General features: G+C 54.4%; 2 protein-coding genes across 3 annotated transcripts in view; both read right to left on the minus strand.

The window, feature by feature from the left end:
- The window catches only part of TEKT3 (tektin 3), a 62506-nt gene extending 50996 nt beyond the window's left edge, over nucleotides 1–11510 (minus strand). Inside the window, exon 1 of the mRNA XM_032498843.1 lies at nucleotides 11488–11510. The gene's annotated coding sequence lies outside the window, so the exon portion shown is untranslated. The remainder of the gene's footprint in view (nucleotides 1–11487) is intronic.
- The window catches only part of LOC102514878 (Golgi apparatus membrane protein TVP23 homolog B), an 85193-nt gene continuing 75273 nt past the window's right edge, over nucleotides 11501–21420 (minus strand). The window contains exon 10 of one of the 2 annotated variants that reach the window (XM_032498855.1): nucleotides 11501–11544. In XM_032498855.1, the coding sequence (XP_032354746.1) occupies nucleotides 11516–11544 (29 nt within the window). In that variant the 3' untranslated portion in view covers nucleotides 11501–11515. The remainder of the gene's footprint in view (nucleotides 11545–21420) is intronic. The other variant, XM_032498863.1, reaches the window with a different exon arrangement.

The following is a 21420-nucleotide window of genomic DNA, read 5'->3' on the forward strand; positions in this document are numbered from 1 at the left end:
GAAAGAATTCCCTAAAGCACATTTGAGGAGGGCAATATCTGAGGACTTAGTTCACTGAGCATAATACCTTCAAGGTCCATCCATGTCAATGTAAATGGCAGGACTTTGTTCTTTTTATGGCTGAATAGTATTCCACTGTGTGTATGTGCGTGTGTGTGTGTGTGTATGGTCTCACATCTTCTTAATTCATTCATCCATCAATAGACACGTCGGTGGTTTCCATAGCTTGGATATTAATTACAAATACGGCTGCACTGAACATAGAGGTGCATATAGCTTTTCAAATTATTGTTCACATGGTCTTCAGATCAACACCCAGGAGTGGAATAGCTGGATCATATGGGTTCTTTCTGTTTGCTCCTATTTTGTTGAGGATTTTGGCATCTATGTTCATCAAGGATGTTGGCTTGTAATTTTCTTTTTGGAGGGGGGTTGATGTTCTTGTCTGGTTCTGGTATCAGGATAACACTAGATTTATAAAATGTGTTTGGAAGGTTTCCCTCCTCTTCAACTTTTTGGAAGAGTTTGAGAAGGAAAGGTATTAAATTTTCTATGACTTTCTCATAGAACTTGCCAGTGAAGCTCTCTGTCCTGGGCTTTGGTTTGTTTGGAGATTTTCAATTACTGTTTCAATCTCTTTACTAGTAATCAGTCTACTCAGATTTTCTATTTCTTCATCATTCGGTCTTAGAAGTGTGTATGTTTCTAGGAATTTGTCCATTTCTTCTAGGTTGTCCAACTGGTTGGCATCTAATTGTTCATAGCAGTCTCATGATTTCTGTGCTGTCAGCTATAACGTCTTCTCTTTCACTTCTGCTTCGTTTATTTGCGCCCTCTCTCTCTCTTTTTTTTTTTTTTTTTTGTCTCGGTTAGTCTAGTTAAAGGTTTGCTGATTTTGTTTACCTTTTCAAAGAACCAGCTCTTAATTGTATTGATCTTTTCACTTACTTCCGCTCTGAGCTCTATTGTTTCCTTTCTTCTGTCTATCCGCATTCTTAATAGCACAGCTTTTTTTTTTCACTTTCAGATCCTCTCTTTTTCTGAAACCCAGATATAGGTCCATATACCATACTGTGCTGGGGATGGATTTGTATGACACCCACCCAGAGACTCACCCCTCCCTTGCAATGATTAGACAGACCCTTATCGTACGTGGCTCCTCACGCCTTGGAGGGAGCACCTTCCCAGGAGGCCCTTCAGGCCCTTGTGAGGAGACACTCTCCAGGGCCCACCCCATCCCTCTTCCATAGACACGTCTGGATTCCATCTCAGGCTTGTAAGCTGTTACATAATCATAAGCTGTTACATAAATAATCATAGACTGTTACATAAGCAACACCCAGAGCCTCTAATTCTGTGCAAATACACAGTGTTAAAAAACATTTGATGGGTGGATGATTATTGCTTCCAATTTACCACCTCTCTGAATCACTGAGTCAGGCTTAAGTGCAAGACTATTTTTGAAATGCAGAGGGAGAACCAAAGACTCTCAACGGAATGGAAACCTGCTGCCAGTGGAAGGGATCCGTTATACATAAATAGACATTTTGTCAGGTGAGGGGCAGGACTTGGCGCTGGGGACGTCCTCAGAGAGGTCTTTTCTGTCTTTAAACAAAAATGATGTCCAAGCCTCTCACGTATCACAAATGATGTTGAGGGCTGCTTGTGCACTACTTCTTAGGCTCACAGCAAGTTAGGGCGGGGGACCCCCCCCCCATTTTACAGAAGGGTAAACTGAGGCTAAGGGAACAGAGATGATGTGCCCCTGGGGAACATCAATAGATTTTAGATTTGAACTCCGATCCATCTGACTTCAGAGCCAGTAGGGTTTCTGTGACTGCACAACTTTTCAGATATTTGACCTAACTCTCCCGTAGAACAGGAAGAACCTTCTGGAATGTGCTGAGCAGGGGTCGGTGGGCAACAGTACAGAGAGGCTGGCGGGGCTCGAGGGCATCAGAGTGGCCCAGGAGGGAATCGGTCCCACTCACTAAGTGGTGAACTTTCCTCCAGGGTCTTGAGACCAGATGTCAGGAGGCTGCAGAGAAGGTTACATTTGGAAGGAGGCTGAAACAGCAGGGTTTCCAAGGCACTCCCGAGTTCCATACTGCTAGAAGGAGGGTTCTTCAGCCGGGCAAGAGAGAGCAGGCCGTTCATGAAAAATACGGTCGGGAGATCAGGCTTAGCACGTCTGAGGAGGGGAGGGCACAGCTCAGGGGTAGAGCCAGCACTTAGCACGCACGAGGTCCTGGGTTCAACCCCCAGTACCTCCGCTAAAATATAAAATAAAGTCGCTGTGGAGGGGGCTCCCAGCTTCCCCCGCAGACTCCGAGCAGACGCGGCAGCTTCACAGACAGACTGGACGTGCCTTGGACGAAGTTAGTCACCAGCATTCTTTGCCCACCCACGGTGCTCGTGGAACCAGCCCCGCGATGTCCGGCAACCCTGAGTCCCGTCTCCCTGGCAGGTCAACGGTCAGTCCATCAGAGGTGTCAGCAGGGTGACTGAGGTTTACCTGCAACGGTCAAAACCAACAGCTGGCTCCCCTGAGCACTCACCACCTGCAAGGTGCCTCGCGCTTATCATACCTGGGCGGAGGTGCTCCGAGCCAGCGGTGGGGAGGCTGGGCTCGGAAGGAAGGAAGGAAGGAAGGAAGGAAGGAAGGAAGGAAGGAAGGAAGGAAGGAAGGAAGGAAGGAAGGAAGGAAGAGTGGGAATGGGTGGGGCAGGGAGGTGCTCAGGGCCAGCGGAAGGGGAGGCTTCGGACCTGATGACCAGCGGGCATGACTTCACGGCCTTTCTGGCTGGTTCCTCAGCGTGAACAGTACATCCAGTGCTCTGTGGGGTGGCCAGATAACAGATTGAAAAAGATCTCTTTAGAGAATATGTTTTTTTCTGTCTGAAGTTCTTTTTTTTTTTTTTTTTTTTTTTTTGGCTGGGATTCCTTCCGGTAATACAAAGAGCTGACACTTTGCTTTCATAAATCTAGAGTTCACACCTCCCATATCTTTGTGTTTACAAACAGCGGCAGTGTCCAAGGCGTTTTCCTGGGTTCCTGGCCACCAGCTTCTCCAGACTCCAACCTAGAGGTTCAGTTGCAGAAAAGTCTTCCTGAAATCCTGTTTCCATCATCTGTGTCTTGCTTCTGAACCCAGCAAGGATCTTTCTTCCTAAGTCAGGGCCCCCAGGTTGGCACCATCACAGCCCTCGGAGCTCACTTCACCCTTCCTCCTTCCTGTCCACCCGGTTCCAGCCCCTGTGCGCTCCAGCCAAGCCCATCTCCTTAACAACTGGCCTGTTTGGCCTCTGTGCTTCACCATGACTCATCCCTCCCATCATAAAACTGCCTCCCTCCTCATCCATTCAGGGCCACCACCTCCTGCAGGACAGCTCACCGCCTGATGGACACATTCCAAAGTGTCCATTTGTAAGTATTGGTCCACGGCGCTCAGTGTCCTCTGGTCCAGAGACCTGCAGTTTAAACATCCCCAGAAGGAAAAATGTCTGGTTTTCTATCAGCCTGTGGGCCAGGCAGTCAGACAGGAAATGGAAACAAAGCTCTCCAAGGAATACTGTCCTTTGACACCACTCCCAGGCACATGGTGCTGCCACTCCTGAGGCTTTGCAGGGACCTGGGGGGGATACAGGACTTCATCTTCCCTCACTCAGGGTTACCGAGCTGCCCCCTCTGCTAAATCAGTGACTATTCGTCCGTGTCTTTATACCTTCCAAAATGCGGCTGCAATGGACCTCTCTCTCATTTTCTCTCTCCTCACAGGCGCCTGCCCCTTTGTCTCAGCCCCCCATCTGTAACGCTGACGGCATTTGGTGAACATGTATCCAACCTGCCTTCTTTAACTCGAAGTCCCACGTGGCCATTTGCACTTGGCTGCTACGTTCTCTCTGCCCTGAGTGTATCCCGCCTCCTCGGTTGCATCACAGGCCTTGGTCACTGCGGCGGCCGGTATGGAAGATGCTTCCCTGGACAGACACCAGAATGGGTTTTAGCTGACAGCCTGAGGAGGTTTGGCAGATTTGGGGGTGTGCAGCTGGTCGCAGACGGCTGCGCCCTGGGAATCACTGAACCTCCAGCATTGCGCTCCGGGGGGTCACAACAGCTGTGGCCCTGGGGAGGGCACGATGCCTTCACCGTCTGCCCCGGGCAAGCTCCAGGGTCCGTCAGGCTGTGTCCTCTGTCACATCCTGGGTTTCCCCTTGAGTCTGAAGGCCCCTGTTGAGAGGTGGAGACAGTGTCGTCAAGGCAAACACAGCCCTCGGTCCGCGTGTTCTCAGTTCCCCAGGTGGGAGCAGACACACAGTGGGAACCTCTCAGCCTGGACCTGCCCTGACCATTAACCCCTGGTACGGGAGCTGTGTCTGAGCAGAGGCGTTGCCAAGCCCCGTCCTGTTCCAGGGGCTGTAGGCAGCGGTGTGTGATCCCAGGCCAGGGCTCCAAGGTGGCATTGGATGCAGATGGTGACTGAGTTTCAGACAAACAAAGGGGGCATTCGGGGTCCAAGCTGAGTGCATAATGCTGACAGCATTCCACGCAGTGGACGGCCCGACCGGACGTATGTGGCGGGACAGAGGGAGGGGATGGGGCCGAGGGCTTCCACGGGCTTGGAGGTCACCTAAAGAGCCTGGACTTAACCTGAAGAACAACAGAGAGCCACCAGAAAGTTCCAAGCAGGAGAGTGACTCTCATTTTAGAGCAGTGCCCTTGGTCACTGAATGCAAAACAAATGGCAGCAGAGGCGTCTGGGGCCCGGCAGGAAGCCCAGCCCCAGAGGCCCCGGTGGGTGCCCAGTGGTCCGCCCGCGGTAGTGCAGTGTGTGTGAGGCTGTCAGCAGGCAGCATCTTTGGGATTTGGAGATGGATTCACTCAAGAAAGAAGACGAGTTTCAGGAATCTGGGGGCAGGGGGCAGTCACGCTTCTGACTTGGGCATCTGCATGGTGACATTTATCACGACAGGGAGCCCCAAGGGCAGTTCAGCAGGATTTGCTGATTCTTTCTTGCTTAAAAAAAGCTACAATGAGGACCGAAGATGCCCCCTTCCCACTCCGCAACCCAGAGGAAGGGGCCGGGCCCACCGTGACCTCATCAGCCCTTTCCCCCTGCCCGTTCACTGCCCAGTTCCTCACCTGAACCTACCACTGGACTTACTGGGCAATGAGGACCCAAGAAAGCGCAGCCCCCTGGGCCACGGTCCATAACACCCCAAAGCTGACCGAGCTACACCTGGTGTCGCCCTCCAGCCCCCTCGCCGCCCTGCACGTCCACACGAGGGTACCCCAAGCATCACCGCGGCCGGCAAACCCACAGCACCCCTCCCTCCTGAGACCTGCGTGCCTGCTGTCCCTGCCGCCTGGACCTCTTCCCCACCCCAGGGCCTCCCCCGAAGCCCAGCGGACCCCTGGCCTCCTGATACCCCTTCCTAATGGGAGGCAGAGCAGGTGACTGTGTCCCCCGTTCGATTACACAAATGAAACATTCAGGTAGAGGCTGAACGACATTACTCATTCTCTCGCCACACACAGATGAGCCCCCGCTGTCTTGGTGTTTAAGATCCAGCCTCACTCAGAAGCGGGAGCGCCTCCCTGCAAGTGCTGAGCTGGATGCAACCCCGGGAAGGACACACACCTGAATCAGACGCCGGCCCCGTTAGCACGGGGGAAGCAGGCGCTCACCTGAGCCACCACGGTCGTAAGGGGGCCCGATCACTGCTGCTTCAGGGGAGCTTGTGTCCCCTCCCCAAATTCATTATGTTGAAGTCCTAACCCCTATCACCTTACGAACGTGCTGTATTTGGAGATGAAGCCTTTAAAGAGGTAATTAAGTCACAGTGAGGTCATGAGGGTGGGCTCTTGTCCGGTCTGACCGGTGCTCCTCCGAGGAGAGGAAACCGGGGCAGACTCCTGCAGGGGGAGACCACAGGGAGATGCAGTCAGAAGACGGCCGTCTGCAAGCCACGGAGAGAGGCCTCAGAAGAGGCCAACCCTGCCGACACCTTGATCTCGGACTTCCAGCCTCCAGGCCTGCGAGCAAACACATTCCTGCGGTTTAAGCACCCTGGTCTGTGGTCCCTTGTGGGGGCCACCCCAGCAGACGCACAGAGTCCATGCCACGGGCACGCAGAGGACAGAGAAGCCCATCCTGACGAGGAGGGGGTCAGCAGAGTGGCTGGACTCAGACTCTCCGATCTGCCTCCCCGGGGACAGTCCCACGGGGTGTGGTCCTCACAAGGATGAAGCAAGACAAAGTGGACACACAGAGGGAGCCCACAGGCAAGGGTAGCTGTCGTGGAGGGGTTCCAGGCCACGAACGCCGAGAACACAAAGACAGGTGGGGCTGCAGGGGCTGCAGCTGGAGGAGAGGGCCCTCCCAGCAGAGGGGACCCCATGAGCTCTGGCCGCAGGGCTGGGCTGGACAGACCTGGGGAGGGCGGGGCAGCGGGGCCTTGGCTGGGGCACGGGGGCCAGAGCAAGGGACCCCCAGGCTAGACTCTGGTCCCGAAAAGGGGAAAACCAGCCCAGGTTTGTAAGGCAAGGAAGTGAGCATCAGGGAAGGAAATGCTAACCAGCTGGTGGGAAAGGGGTCGGCAGAGAGGATGGTGAAACGCAGAGAGACAGCGGCGGGCTTCCTTGGCTCTTCTAACCACGCGTCTTAAGCGTTTATTTCAGCGTTTGCATGCACAGACAACGCAAGAGCCCGGAGGCAGCCACCCCAGCTCCAGCTCTTAAAAGATTTCTGTAGAAAGGTTCCTGGAAGAGACAGTTAATGCCTTTGCACCCTCAGCCTGAAATGGATTTCCGAGAAGCAGGGCCCTGCCCTGTGAGCTGGCTGTCAGTGGGGTTTCTCATCGCATCTCCTGGGTGGGGATGGGACGCACTCAGGAGCTCAGGTTTCCAGAGGGAGTAGCCCCCAGGGAGCCCAGCTGGAAATGGCTAATAAATAAATAAGGGAGCCCACGGCAGCCCGGCCACCCACTTTCCCACATTCGCTGTCACCACCTTGATTTGAAAGGTAAGCGCGAGGCCCGACTTTCTGCAGGAATGCGGACGGGCTGGGCCAGACCACCATGTCTTTCCAGTTAGCCCACATCACTCAGGTAGCAGAGAAGTTGAAAGCTGTAGATGGCTGGAACATTACCTACTTCCACCCTCCTACTTTGCAGATGAGGAAACTGAGGCCCAGAGAAGGGATCTGCTCAGTCTTTCTGTTGGTTTGTGCCCGCAGATGATCCTGGGACTCAGACGTCGGGACTCCGGGTCCAGTGTGTCACAACACCCAGCCTCCCCCCTCCCCCCAGGGAATGCTGCCCAACAGAAACACAAGGCAAGCCACAGATGTGGCCTTAAACTTCCAAGTCGCCACAGGTAAAAAGTGAAACGGGTAACACTGACCATGATAACATATTTCATACAAAGTACACAGAGCCCCCTCACATCCACCACCACCACCCCCCCGGCGAGCTCTGAATGCACTCTGCACCTGCCAGGGTTTGGCAGGGATGAGGGTGGGGATGAGGGCGGGGGGGGGGGTGGGCTCAGGCTCTGAACAGCAGCCTCTCCCAGGAAAGCAGTCAACGCAGAAGCCACACGTTTTGCAGAAAATCTGCACTTCCCTGCGGAGCACGAAGCACATAGAGAAATGTCCCCAGAGTGACAGTGTGGGCCGCAGTAGACATTGTCCCAGCCTAGGGCACACAGAGGACTTTTTATCTTAGCCACCCATCTCCAGGGCGCTTTTAGCTGACACAGGAGGCCCGTGGGCCGCTGGAATCCCAGCTATCTCCTGAGGTGGCTGGTCGTGGGTGGCAGTGCCAAGTCCCGGGAGGAATGCGGGGACAGAAGTGCCTGAGTTGACGGAGGGGCTGGCCCTCGAGCCGGAGGCCAGTGAGTCAGCCCAGATGACGAGTGTGGAATTCCCTAGCCCCTCGGGTGCAGGCATCTATTCAGTTTCCAGACTTCCTTCTGGGACAACACCAACTTCCAGAGTTCCATTCCCTCCCAACTGCCTGGAATTCCACTTTCAAAGCAGCCACTAGCTCCCTCTGTCTCTGTCTTGTCCAAAGGTGTCCACGTACGTTTCGGGGCCAAGCACTCCCTCCTACAAGCTCTGATGTGGACCAACTCGGGCTGCTGATAAACACCGGACCCCGAAGGCAGCAGAACCCTAAGATGGAGCCTGGTAGAGCCCCCGCCACCAGCGGGCCCACGGCGCGGCTCACCGGCGGTCGCAGAGATCAGCGGAATTAGCAGGCTCCTCGGACAATGGGCCTGCGTTCTCACTGCGTGTGACTCTACAATGATCTCCAAGTAAAAATGTTTAATAAAGAAAAAATCAAAGCCGAGGGGAGGGTAATAGCTCAGTGGTAGCGTGTGGGCTTAGCATGCTCGAGGTCCTGGGTTCAATCCCCAGTCCTCCGTTAAAAAATATATGTATATATAAAAACAAATAAACCAAATTACCATCTCTCCCCCAAAAGACAAACCAAAAAAAGCCATATTTGTACACCAGTGTTCATAGCAGCATTATTCACAACAGCCAGAAGGTGGAAGCAACTCAAATGTCCATCCACAGACAAACGGATAAACCAAATGTGGTGGATACACCCACAATGAACATCATTCAGCCTTAAAAATGAGAGAGGTCCTGTCGCACACTACAACACAGACGAAACTGGAAACTGTTTGCTAAGTGAAACACCATCCCAGAAGGGCAGCTGCTATGCGATTCCACTCACACGCGGTACCCAGAGCAGTCGAATTCTCAGAGACGAGGGTAGACGAGTGGTTGCCAGGGGCTGGGGGAGGGGGGACTGGGGAGCTAGTGTTTAATGGGACAGAGGCTGAGTTTTGCAAGAAGAAAAGGGTCCTGGGGACGGATGGTGGTGACGGTTGCATGACCAGGGGAATGGGTTTAGTGCTGCGGAACTGCACACTTAAAAATGGCTAAGACAGTCTATTCAATGTACGCATATTTGACCACAATTTTTAAAAATTAAAAAGATAGGAGCCTTTTGACCTAAAGATCAAGGGCTTTCTTTCACAAGAAACTAACAAGCTATTGGGCGTCTTGGCAGGAACCAGACGTCCAGTTTCTGGGCGATGCACCTTTGCGAGGCGCAGAAGCAGGGCGTGTTCTCAGCATGAGCTGGGTGCAGGGGCAGGCCTCACCTCAGACACATCCGTCCCCCAGACGGGTCTCGTATGCCACCTAAAGGTGGGACGAAACCTGTTCTGACAGAGGCGGCCTTGATCAGAAACCCGACCATCACTGCAGTAGTCAGGTTGCTGAAAGTCCAGCTGAAAGTACCCTAACCCTGGAGTTCAGGGGGCTGGGGCGGCGAGGACCGAACCCCTCACTGGCAAATCAGATCCACTGTGACATGGGGGTGGGCGTGGCCTCTGGGCTTAATTCCCAGTACCATCTCTCTGAAGTTGCCAGGATCTTCCTGTACAATATACGGCAGGGGGAGGGGCGCTGACCTTAAGAGCCCCTAATTGTGGAGTCAAGCAGCCCTGAGCTTCCCGGGACAGGGAGGGTGTGAGCAGACTCTGCACCCCGAGAAAGCGACCACCCACAGGAGATGACTTCTGTGTCCCTCCTCTGAGTCGCCCTGAGACACAGGTAAGGGGGGAGGAGGGAGCTGCCGGGCTGGGGGGGTCGTGCTGATCCAGCCATTGGAGAGCACGAGATACCAAGGGTCCCTTTCTGGTAACGGGGGTGTCCCAGAAGACAATGATTTCTTTCCTCTTTTTGTTTACTTTATTCATTTGTTTTTTAATGAAGGCACTGGAACCCAGGACCCCTTGCATACTAAGCCCACACTCTACCACTGAGCTGTACCCTCCCCTCTCTTTCCTCTTAAATTCGCCCGGGCTGGCCAGGCGCCCCGGGACGGCCTGGAATGCTCGCTAAGGATGCCAGGTATCTCGGCGTTCACTTTCCGCCACCAGGGAGGGCATTGAGTGAGACACACAGCGCGTCTTCACCTCCACCACGGCCAGCCGCCACACAGGACCGGTGCTGGACGACAGTTCTGGGGGTTCTGCACCTGATCTTGCAGAGGCCTGGGGGCATGTCCATGATCTCTCCCCGATCACTGTCCCCTGAGCCGAGGGATCCAAGTGTTTATGAAAAACAGCATTGTTTTCCCTCTCAGTCATCTCAGTCATGGCAAATTTTTGTGCGGTGATGCAAAAATCCCAGAGAGTTTGGTTTAAAACGTTCCCTCTAATGGGGGTGTTTCCTCAAGTTTGTCCAGATTTTCTGGATCTCCTGTGTCCACAGAATAAGCCTGAAGCTTTCACCCCAACAGCCCTCGAGAGGCCCCTGGGATCCGTGGAGGCTGTTTTGGCAGATGGCTGTTGCACACAGGACTTTGTTTTTTTCCTTACGCTGACATTCTTTATTTTGGGGATTCAGGAATGAAAGATAAAAGAATCTAATTTTCCCTAAATCCGGGTACATGATCAAAGTAGTACATTAAATTTTCATATTTAACTATTTAGCACCTTATAAAAATGTTGTTTGTTTTATATGATTACAAAGCACTGAGTTGGAATATAATAAAAACATGTAAAAGGCATTACCATGTAAAGACAATCTGATCGATGTCATAATACCACACAGTATATCGCAGCAGACTTTTAAAGACCCCTTTAAAGCGTTTTCTCCTCTGCTATTGGGTATATGCACATGTTGGACTTTTAAACTCAAAGTTAACATGACTCCACAAGGCTAATTAACAGCACTGCTAGAGAATATTGTTTCAGCTCAGTTAAGGACGACCCTCCCATGATCCACCCAGAGCCCCTAGGATGAAGGCTGGAGCCGGGCGGACAAGTGCACAGAGAGGTCTGGCTGGAGGAAAGTTGGGAGGAGCGGCTGGATGATGGGGGGAGGGGTGTGTTGCTGCTTCGAGGCAGGAAGGAGTCCCCCTCCTGGTTCCATAGAGGGAGCGAAAGGTTTGCATTAAACCCAGATCCTCGGCATGGAATACCAGGTGGGGGGAGCACGGTGCCTGACAGTAGCAATTTACATTTGGAAAATGTTTTAAATCATGTCTTAGAGGATTCATAATTGTAGGGCTTCTTAAAACTGGTCGTTTTCCTCCTGAGGTCCCAGGGTGTTGCTAAGGCTTCACGCCAAGGCTCCGGTGGCCTCTTCCAGGGAAAAGGGAGAGAGCTGGACCAGACTCCAGAGCCCCTCCTTCCTCCCTGCCTCCAAGCAGACCACCCAGCTTTCACCTGTTTGACACACCAGTTCCCCAACATGATTCACTGGAAGAAAGATATCAGTGATTACAAAAAGTAGATAAATATTATATATAATATAGTATGTATCAGCCATATTATTTTATATATTAAAGTATATTTTGTTTTATGTACTTCATGTATAAATATGCAATATGTGCCACTGGTTTAGCTAATGAGTTCTCTGTGCGTATAAAATCATTCAAAGTATAACATTCAACTTACCTGTGCTCTCTCTTCAGAATCACATCTGCTACGTGGAGTCAACATGTGTGTCTATATCTGAAATGAGAACAGTCACCTTCAACACAGCAGGAAACAAGCTCGAGTGTGAGAGGAGATGGGTCCCCAGGGAAGACGCTCCAGCCGCCAAAATCAAGAACTATGTGGTTGGAGACAGGCTTTGGCTGGGATGTTCTTGACAGGTCCTGTATGTATCAAACTAATGCTTCATTGTTAAGCCAACTGAGACAACCAGCTCTTCTTCCCCAGAAAGGCCACGAGCACAGAGATGTTCCACAGCTCGCACTGCCTCCCCAGAAAGCGCCTTCTGGAAAAGGCAGGTCCGTGCTCACAGGGCTGGGCATCTCCCCGCAGCTGGGCGGTCCAGCTGCAAAGGTGCACCTCCTAAGGACACAGGGCGAGGGGCCGTTTTCCTGACTTAAAGTTCTCACATGTGGGGATGGGGCGCAGTAAGCAGGGCGGCTGGGGGGAGCCACGCGTGGCTGCTGGCTCTGAGGCCCCCTTTAATTCTGCTCCCAGCCCTGAGTGGGGGCTCCTGTCCCCCAGCTCAGTGCTGGGGGAACAAGGGTCTTGGCCTCCAGGGGGCTTCCCATGTCACTGGGGAAGGGGCCCTATGCACAGATGGCCCAACACCCTGTGTGAGGTGATCTAGTTCCAGGGGCACCAGGGGAGGCAGAGGCCCAACTGGAAACCTAGCGAGGCTTTCTGGGCACACTGCCCTGCCCTCCCAGTACCAGGCTTTCTTTATGGACTCCTGGTCTATAAATATCTCTGGCCAGCACAAGTGCCTTTGCACAGAAGGATAGGGTTTCAGCGTGAGAAACAACCTTCGTCTCCACTAACCCCCGCCCTGGGCTGATGCAAGGCGCCTCTCTGGAACACCCCCTCAGCTGGCACCCTTGATGCCCTCAGGACGGGCCGCTCCCCACCACCTGGCGGGGCCCGGACTCCCCCCGGCGCGCGCTCAGGGGCGCCGGTCTGCAGAGCGGGCATCAGCTCCAGGCGGGGGAAGGCACGATGTTCCCTGCTCGGCCTGCCTGTTCTGCACGCCTGGGGCTCCGAGCACCGAATTCCAGGGTCTCCGGTGACTCCCGAGGGGTGTGAGCCAGCAGCCGGGCTAACGGCGGGCACTCGGGCGCGCGCAGCTCCTCGCAAGGCAGCCGGCCGGCCCGGGGGTCGGGGTCGGGGTCGGGGCCCAGCCCCGAGCGCCCCTCCCCGGCCTGCTCCCTTCCACTGAGCTTTCAGGGCTCCGCGCGGCCTCGTGCTGCGCTCGGATGTGCGGCTCGCCCTGCTCTGGGGGCTCTGACCGCACACACACCTTTTATTTCTGCCGGCCCCGGGCTCCCCTTTCACTGCTCTGTTACAGCCAAGTTCGTGTGAGCACAGGGGCCTTGTCGCTACTGAGCTTCTCCCCCTGAAGTCGCAGGGCCCGCATCGCTGCCACCTTCGGTCCCAAGTCTCCGGACCCCCTCCACCCCCAGCCCGCCTCCACTGAGCCCGCCCTTCCTCTACCTCCAGGGCACTCTCAGGCTACACCGACCCGCCAGGACCCCGTCCCAGCAACGTCCCACCCTCCCTTTCTGGCATCCCCCTCCCGTGAGCCCCTAACAAAAGAATTTTATCTCGTCCCCCGTTAATCTCGTTTGGAGGACCTAATAGGTTTCAGGGAATGTTTGTTGAATGAAGAAATGAATACAATTTGTGCCCTGCCCTCAAACTACCTCCTAATCCGTGGTGGGGGGAGGGGAGGATAACAGATCACTGCAAATGACAGATCACGGCCAGCTGGTGGGACAGGAGGGGCCCCGGGCCGACAACCCCAGGGTCCTGGGCCCGACTGCCTGGTCAGAGACGCACAGGGCCTGCCAGCCATCACACCCGAACCACAGCTCGGCTCGCTTTCCTCCCGACACACGCTCGGGTTCACGCCAAAATAAGGAGACGTCACGAAAATCCCGGTGACTGCACTTGCCACGACTGACGGTCCTCAGAGCTTTCTGTGAACAGAGGGTTTGTACGTGGCTGTGACAGACTAGATGGCTTCTGGAGCGCTTTCTAGATAGAGCAAAGCCCCTTACTTGAACGAAAAGAGTAGATTTTCCAAGCAGTATTTTCTCCTGCTCCCGCTGCTGAAGCCCGCAGGGGTAAAACCCTTCCCTGACTGGACTTCATCATTAATACGGGGAAGCTGTTTCCTCCAGTTGAGACACGAGTGGGTCCTCTCTCGGGGGTGCTGGTGTTAGTAGGGGCCGATCCTAAGATGATCTCTGGGTCCACAGGAGTGTATGATACCAGTAGTCATGGTGGTGCAGCAGGCTCTTCAGAAAACAAAACAAAGCAAAACAGAAAAACCTGATGTGTAGCGTCTGCTGATTTCCGTGGTGTAAATCCTCCCGCCGTGGCCAAGATTCCACGTGGCCGACACGTCGCGCAGTCCCGGTTCCCGGCCTGGCGGCCTCAGAACAGCACTCACACCACCAGCCCCTCGGCTCCCAGGCCTCTAACTCGGGCTCAGCTACACGGCAGGCTTTCCTCCTTCTCCAGGCTGTAGAGAGGAGACCGACGCTCTTCCTGGCCCCCATGACTGCGTGAGCCAATTCCTGTAACAAGTCTCTAGAGAGAGACAGAGAGATCGCGTGCACGCGCACACACACACACACCCCTACCCCACCGCTCTGTTTCTCTGCAGAACCCTGACTAACATGGTGACAAAGTGGAGAACTCTGGGAGGAGACAGACGAGGCTCATGGGGACCTTTTGCAACAGGAAAGCACACTTAGCCCAAAACAGCGTCACAAGCTTGCCCTCAGGTGGCTCACTGACCAACCCGAGGTCAGCCCGAGCCCTGGGGCAGCGGTGCTGGGACAAGGGCCGCCCCCGCACCAGCCCCAAGAGGACATCCACTGGCTGGGCCACTCCCGGGTGTGCCGGCCCGTCTTGCCCCAGCCCCAGGGCAGGTCCTGCGAACAAACACCTGCAGGTTGAGCCCGACCCTGAGCTGCGGGGAGGGCCCTGTGGGGGTGCTGGGCTGAGGGCAGGGGACCCTCTTCTCCTCTGACCAGGACTTAGAGCTCCTTCACCCGCCGCTCTCCCCACCTGCCCTTCTCAGCCCAGACACATCTCAACATGGTCCTCGAGAACGGGGTGAGACCAGCTGTCCGTGTAGCTCACTGGCCTGTGTGTGAGGACAGGTGGGCTCATCTGGGCTCGGAAGTGCCACGCCCTGGGTACCCCTGAGGTCTGGGTGATGCCCTAGGGATGGATGTTGGGGCAGGGGAGCAGGCACCCTCCCCCAGGTCAGGGTGGGGCCGCGCTAGGCAAGTCTGGGCTGTCCCATTTCTCTGAGGGGCCGAGCTCTGCAAACTGGGCGCCCCGCACACTCTCATGAGGCGGCCGACGGCACCCTGGCCAGGCCACCCAGGGCAGGGGTGCACAATGGGGGTCTGTTCCTGTGGAAGCCAGGAAAATTCTAAGAGAAAGAAGCAGGGAAGGAAAAAATGTCTATGTGTCTGTTTTGGCTTCCTACGCCTCACCCACTGAAAACATGAACGCCATACCAAGCTCCCACTGCCTCGGGGCCCCGTGACCCCGGCGGCCCCGGCGGAGGAGGCCGGGCTGTGCATCTGGGCTGCGCGGCGGCGCCACGGCCGGGGCCCCCTGCTTCATGCTTTCGGTTTCCTTATATATCTGACCAACTCGTCCCCACCCGTCCTATTCCGAGGGCGACAAGGGAGGAATTTCTTTCTGATTCGCATTTGTCTTCTACTTTGGCATCATTTTTCTAAGTGGAAAAGGGCACGCCTTCAAACTGCCACCTGCACTGGCAAGTCCAAGTTTGGACTCTTCCCAGCAGATGGGCTGGAGGTGACCCAGACCTCTCAGCGCGGCTTCAGGACAGCAGGCGGCAGGCAGGTCACAACTTCGCAAAAGCGAAGGAATACACGGAGCTGTTGTTGTGCCATCGCCTTGTTATGACGTTCCACCTTCCAGCCGGAAAACGGGGCTTGTCAGTTAGCAGGATCAAGGGCCTGCCTTCCCCTCACCCTGCTGGTCACCGAAGAGAATAGAGGGCAGTTTTACTCCCTGAAAATCGCTCTCACTCTCGCTGAAAGGCTCAGTGGTAATCAGGAAAAATTTCAGAAAGGCCCTCTGGGCTTCTCTGCGTCAGACAGTAAAAGAGATTCTAAAGCTGCAGTAATGAAAACCATTTGCCTCTGGCCCACAAATAGACGGACAGATCAATGAGCCAAAACAGAAAGTCCCCAAAGAGACCGGAAAACATAGAGTAATCTATTGTCTAAGAAATGCGAGTTTCCAATCACCGAGGGAAAGACTGAGTATTTGATAAACATTGTTGGAAAAACCGGCCAACCACAGGGGGAATAGTTCAACTGAACCCTCCTTGAAGTCTTTATACTAAAATAAATTGTGGTGAAAATACATATTTAAAAAAAAGGAAAGTTGTAAAAGTGCTAGCAGGGAACGTGAGGTAATTTTTTCATAGTCTTGGGAGAGGAAAAAGATTTTCTAATTAAGACAAAACTCAGAGGCCATAAGTAAACATTCTGATGAGGTAGGAAGGGGGTAAAGCACATGCTTAGCATGCGCGACGTCCTGGGTTCAATCCCCAGTACCTCCAGCAAAAATGTATATATTGACGAGTTTGACTGTACAAATATTTTAAATTTTATCCATATCGAAAATTCTAAAATGACATCAAAATACAAATGAAAAGATGGGAAAATGTTTGAAAAACAGGTTATGAACAAAGGATTGAAGGGCTTAATATAAACACAGGACTTGTGAACCACAAGTAAAAGACCAACAAATCAATTTTTCAAACTACTTAAACGTGTAAACAAGTGGTTCACACACACACACACACACACACACACACACAGGAGAAAAAATACAAATGGTATACGAACAAATGCAAAGAAAAAAAGAGACAGCAAATTGAAATATGTATAATCTACTGATCAGGTTGATAAAAATTAAAAAGTTTACTGGTACACGGTGTTGATTAGGACTTGGGGAAATGGGGTGGCCGGATAACCTAGGGGCTGCCTGGATGACATCTTAGGTTGGGTTCCCCCTGAAACAGACCCTGAGGTGAGGATTCAAGAACAAGGAGTCTACTGGGGACGTAAACCCGGAGACGGTGGCAGAAGCACACAGAAGGGGGACAGAAAAGGAGGCTGACGGACGGGGAGTCCTCCAGCAGACGGCTACTCGGGCACCCAAGGCTCCGTCCTGCTGGGAACTTGGAGACAGGATAGGACTTGCCTCCTTATCCACCCCACTTAGGGGCAAAGAAGCCGACTTAGGGGCTATCTGTCCTTCACCTCCTATTGGCCATTACTGACGGCAGCTCTGGGTACTTTAACTCCCTGTCCCCTCTGGGGCATCAACAAAAAGATCCAGGTGGAGTTGGTGCCTAGGGAGCAGAGAGGGGAGAGGACATGGACCACCTGCCACAGAGCCCATTCTGCCCTTTAAAGTACTGACAACAGGCTGACTGGATAAAGAAGATGTGGTACAGATATGCAACGGAACACTACTCAGCCATGGAAAAGAATGAAATAATGCCATTTGCAGCAACACAGATGGACCTAGAGATCATCATACTAAGTGAAGTAAGTCAGACAGAGAAAGACCAATATCACATGATATCAGTCATATGTGGCATCTAAAAAATGACACAAATGAATTTATTTACAAAACAGAAACAGACTCAGACATAGAAAACACTATGGTTGCAAAAGGGGAAAGCAGGGGAGGGATAAATTAGGAGTTTGGGATTAGCATACACACTACTATACATAAAACAAACAACATGGCTGTACTGTGCAGCACAGGGAACTATATTCAACAGCTTGTGATAACCTATAATGAAAAAGAGATGTGTATACACATATGTGCAACTGAGTCACCATGCTGCACACCAGAGACTAACACAACATTGTAGATCAACTACACTTCAATTAAAAAAAGCAAGTTCTGACACGGTGTGTCCCGCTGGTGGTTTTCACCCTGACCTTCATGGAGAGTGCTGCTCTTTAACTCGTTTCACACGAAGATGGAGTAAACAGAAGAGGGCAGGGCGGGCTTGGAGACAGCTCAGAGAGCTTCGAGAAACCCAAGTCTCCAGGAGCGGGAGAAAGCAGGCCCACCCTGGGACGAGGGTGTGGACGCGAGCAACACCTGCCTGCTGTGCTCTGGTGGGAAAAAACATCTCAGCAAAATTCTGGGGAAAATCTACAGCCTGCCGGTTTTTTTAAGAAAAGGAATTGTAGATAGCAGTCCACTTTGGGATGTATCTGGACGCCCCCACCCTCTCGTCCACCCTCGCTCGCAGCGGACTCCTTCCTCAAGCCCAGCTCCTTTAGGAGCCCGCCCGCCCTAGCCCACCGCACGGCCCCTTCCCTGGTCCACGACGGACGTCAGCAGTGGATCGGGAAGAACTGGGTGTACGGAATTCAAAGCCTCAACCAAATCCTGGGGCCTCTCTGACCCTCTGTTTCCTTATCTTCACAATGCCTGGCTGAGGTTAAAGGATCTCTGTAAAGTGATCTCAAGCAACACTTCCACGCCCTCCACCATTCTGTAATTCTAAAGCAGCTGGGCTTGGGTACAGCCCATGCACGGACTGACGCAGAAAATAAGGACCAAAAATGGAGACCAAAAGGCTCTGAGCAGGCCCAGTGTTTTTGGAACGAGGACACAACTTTTCACACTGAGTCCCATGGGTGACTTGGAAAGGGACAGTTTCCACTTGAGGAGTGATTCCTGTGTATATTTTTAAAATCACTTGTGAAGTTTTTTTTAAACATTTAGCCATTTCTACCTACCAGACCAGGGCTGAACTGTTACGCTACCCCCGTGGGGTTCGTTCTCAACAGGCCAGGAGAACTCAGCCACCTTTTACAGGCCAGGCACTCAGCATCCCAGTGGCAGTTTGTCTAGGATGGGGAAGAGAAGGAGGTTTTGACAAGAGAAAGCAAGGTGGAGCTGGCTCCAGTATCTCCAGGACTGACCGGGGACTGGACCCACATTCCCAGCAGGGGCGATGCACTGAGGCCCGTGTTGGAGGTGGAGCTGGCCCGCCCCAGGGGCCAGAATTCAGACACTTCCAGTGGACCTGTAACGGACTCCGCTGGGCTTCGGCAACCCCCAGGCCTTCAGAGCAGACTTACTGATGTCACGACCTAGGAGAGCTGTGCTTTGGGAAGCCACAGGGTCCCACTGGTTGGGCTGGGGAGAAGCAGGGCGGCAGTGACCCGAGACCTTGAAAGAGCTGCTCTGGGCAAGAGGACGGCCAGGACGACAGGCAGCCACGAGGGGTGGGCTTGTGGACTATTCCTCAGACTTCCCCGAGAGCACCTGGGACCTCCCCGAGGTCCTCAGCGTCTGAGCCTCAAAGGGACATGCTTTTCCTAAAGTTTGTGCAGGCGAGGCCACTTGGTCACTTACACTGCAGGGAGCCTGTGCCCCTTAAAACAAGCATCATTTAGTTTTGCAATGACACGAAAATAAAAAATAGCAATAAGATCAAATGGAAAGGAAGGAGGGAAAGGTGGGGCGGGGAGAAAGGGAGGGGCCCTGCGACACGAGGAAGCGGGGAAGGGGCTAGAGCAGGGGGACCGTGAAACACGTGGTGCCTTCTCCCTGGGCTGAAAGGCACCCTCTGCCCCGGTCTATGAGGGGCCGACAAGAACCCGGACGAGCTGGTGAAAAGCAGGGCGGTCTGCAGAGATGACACGGAAAGACGGAACTGGTCTTTTTGCTCTGAGACCTGGGGAAGTTGAGGTGAGGCTCCACGGGCCAGGGCCCCAGGAAGAAGGCTTGGACCTGGGCCCCTGCCCGAGGTCTCGTGGGGACCATATAGTGGCTGGAAGCCTCCTCTGAAGCTGCCCGGCCCAGCCCTCCAGACAGGCAGGAAGAGAGTGTCCCGGGACAAGCAGCGTGCAGAGGCGGCCCCTGCCTGTGTGTGGCTGCGAGGGGGCGGGAGGGGGAGGCCGTGCCCCGAAGCTCCCTGACAGGGCACGGCTCCACGGCGCTACAGAAACAAACAGGAAAGGCGGGCAGGCGCGGACGGCAGGCCGCTCGCAGAGCGCACAGAGCTCGCCCGGCCAGTAAATGTTGCCATGACCTCACTCCTTTTTATGAGCAGCTGTCCTGGTACCGACCCTGCCTCCTTCTCTGACCCTTGCTCGTGCGCCTGGGGAGAACCCGTCAGGAGCTCACAGCAAGGACGCTCTCACTTGAGGAAGCCTCTGCTTCTACGTCACGTCACTCACAACTGCGACTGGATAACGTGACTGTCCGACGTCGGCCCCGCCAGACGTACCCTGAGTGTCTGCCACGGTCACGGCCGGGCCCCCAGCACGGCACCTGCGCCGGCAAGCCCCCAGGGCAAGTCCAATCGGGTGCCCATCGGTGTGGCTGCAAACACGGGAGGAGAGACCATCTTAGGTCTGGGAAATTACGTCCCTTCTGATCAAGGCTGGAGGAAAGAGGTGTAATTAGCTTGGAATTCCGTCAGAGAGGCTTGGATTGGTCGCTGAAAAGAACAGAACAACTGGACGTCAAGGGTTAAGGCTTGACACCCTGTCCCTTCCACCCTCCGACCCCCACAAGGAAGGGGCGTCGAAGGGGCCCACTGTCGGTCACTGGAGCCATACTCTCGTCCTAGGAGGAACTTTGGAGCCAAGCTGCCCGCGCTCCACGCCTCAGGCTGGCTGCCGAACCTAGTCAAAGTGGTTTTCCCAGCCGCTGGACATCCTACAAGAAACCACCGCTTCCCAGGGCATTTTGTTTGTGGGGTTGGGACTTGCTGGTGTAAACCACCTGCTCGGGAAGCAGCTGAGCACCAGCTGTGAGCAGGGCCACCGGCTGGGCTCTGGGGAGACAGCCGTGAACGCCACTGACCTTGGCCGGGTGGCAGGGCACTTCCAGAGCCTCCTTCCTGGCTCTGCTGGTCCAGCGGCGGACGGTGAGTTGGCTCTGGGTGAGTGGGCCACGGAGGACAGGCTTCTAGTAAAGCCACTTCGCAACAGAAGGCGCCTTTGCTGAACCTGTGACAGAACATGTCTGCCCTCCTGAGGATACACGGCAGGACGGCCACTGATGAAACTGAGAGAGTGGGGAGGGGGAGGAAAGGGAGCAGGGGGGAGGGGGGAGGGCGAGGAGTGGGGAAGGGGGAAAGGGTGGGAGCGGGGGGGGGGCCTGGGTAAAGATGAGACAGCCTGGTCTTGGAGCTGAGGGCCTGCGCTCCAGTCCCAGAGGGGCTGGCTGGCCCCAGGGTCAGCCAGGAAAGCGAGGTCCGCCGTCTGCAGTCACGCACGCAGAGGGCCGGGCGTGCTGGGCGAGCCTCCTTACCACTGTAGCTTCCTCTCCACGCAGAACCCTCCCGCTGGCCGACAGGAACCACACAAACGGTCCGCACTTGCCTGGAGCATGCCTTGTCCACCCAAAGTAATGGGAGGTTCTGGGTGGCTGAACAACTGAGTCTGGGAGGAAGTGAATTGAAACCACCCGCCTGGCTGGGCCCCCAGCCACAGAAGCTTCCTAGAAAGGCCTCGGGGTGGGGGGCTAGTTTTTATTTTCCCTGGAGGAAGGAGCCTGGGGGAAGGGATGGGGGTCTCGACACCAAGTCCCATGTCCTTTCCGTGACATTATTTATCCTGCCCCGTCCCATGTGCAGATCAGATCTTGGTCGGGATCAAGGCACACAAAAGGGGGTGGCAGTAGGGCCCACCTAAAACTGGGTGCTCCTGCACCCCCTGCTGGCCTGGCCTGCCCCCCACCCAGAGGATTCCGTGTGCACACTCACTGCCAGGAACAGGCCTGGCCCGCCGTGCACTACTGGTTTAGGACCCGCAGTGTGATGTCCAAGGACCTATGTAGCTGGTT

Source organism: Camelus ferus, chromosome 16 (genome assembly GCF_009834535.1).
Source record: "Camelus ferus isolate YT-003-E chromosome 16, BCGSAC_Cfer_1.0, whole genome shotgun sequence".
Classification (NCBI taxonomy): Eukaryota; Metazoa; Chordata; class Mammalia; order Artiodactyla; family Camelidae; genus Camelus; species Camelus ferus.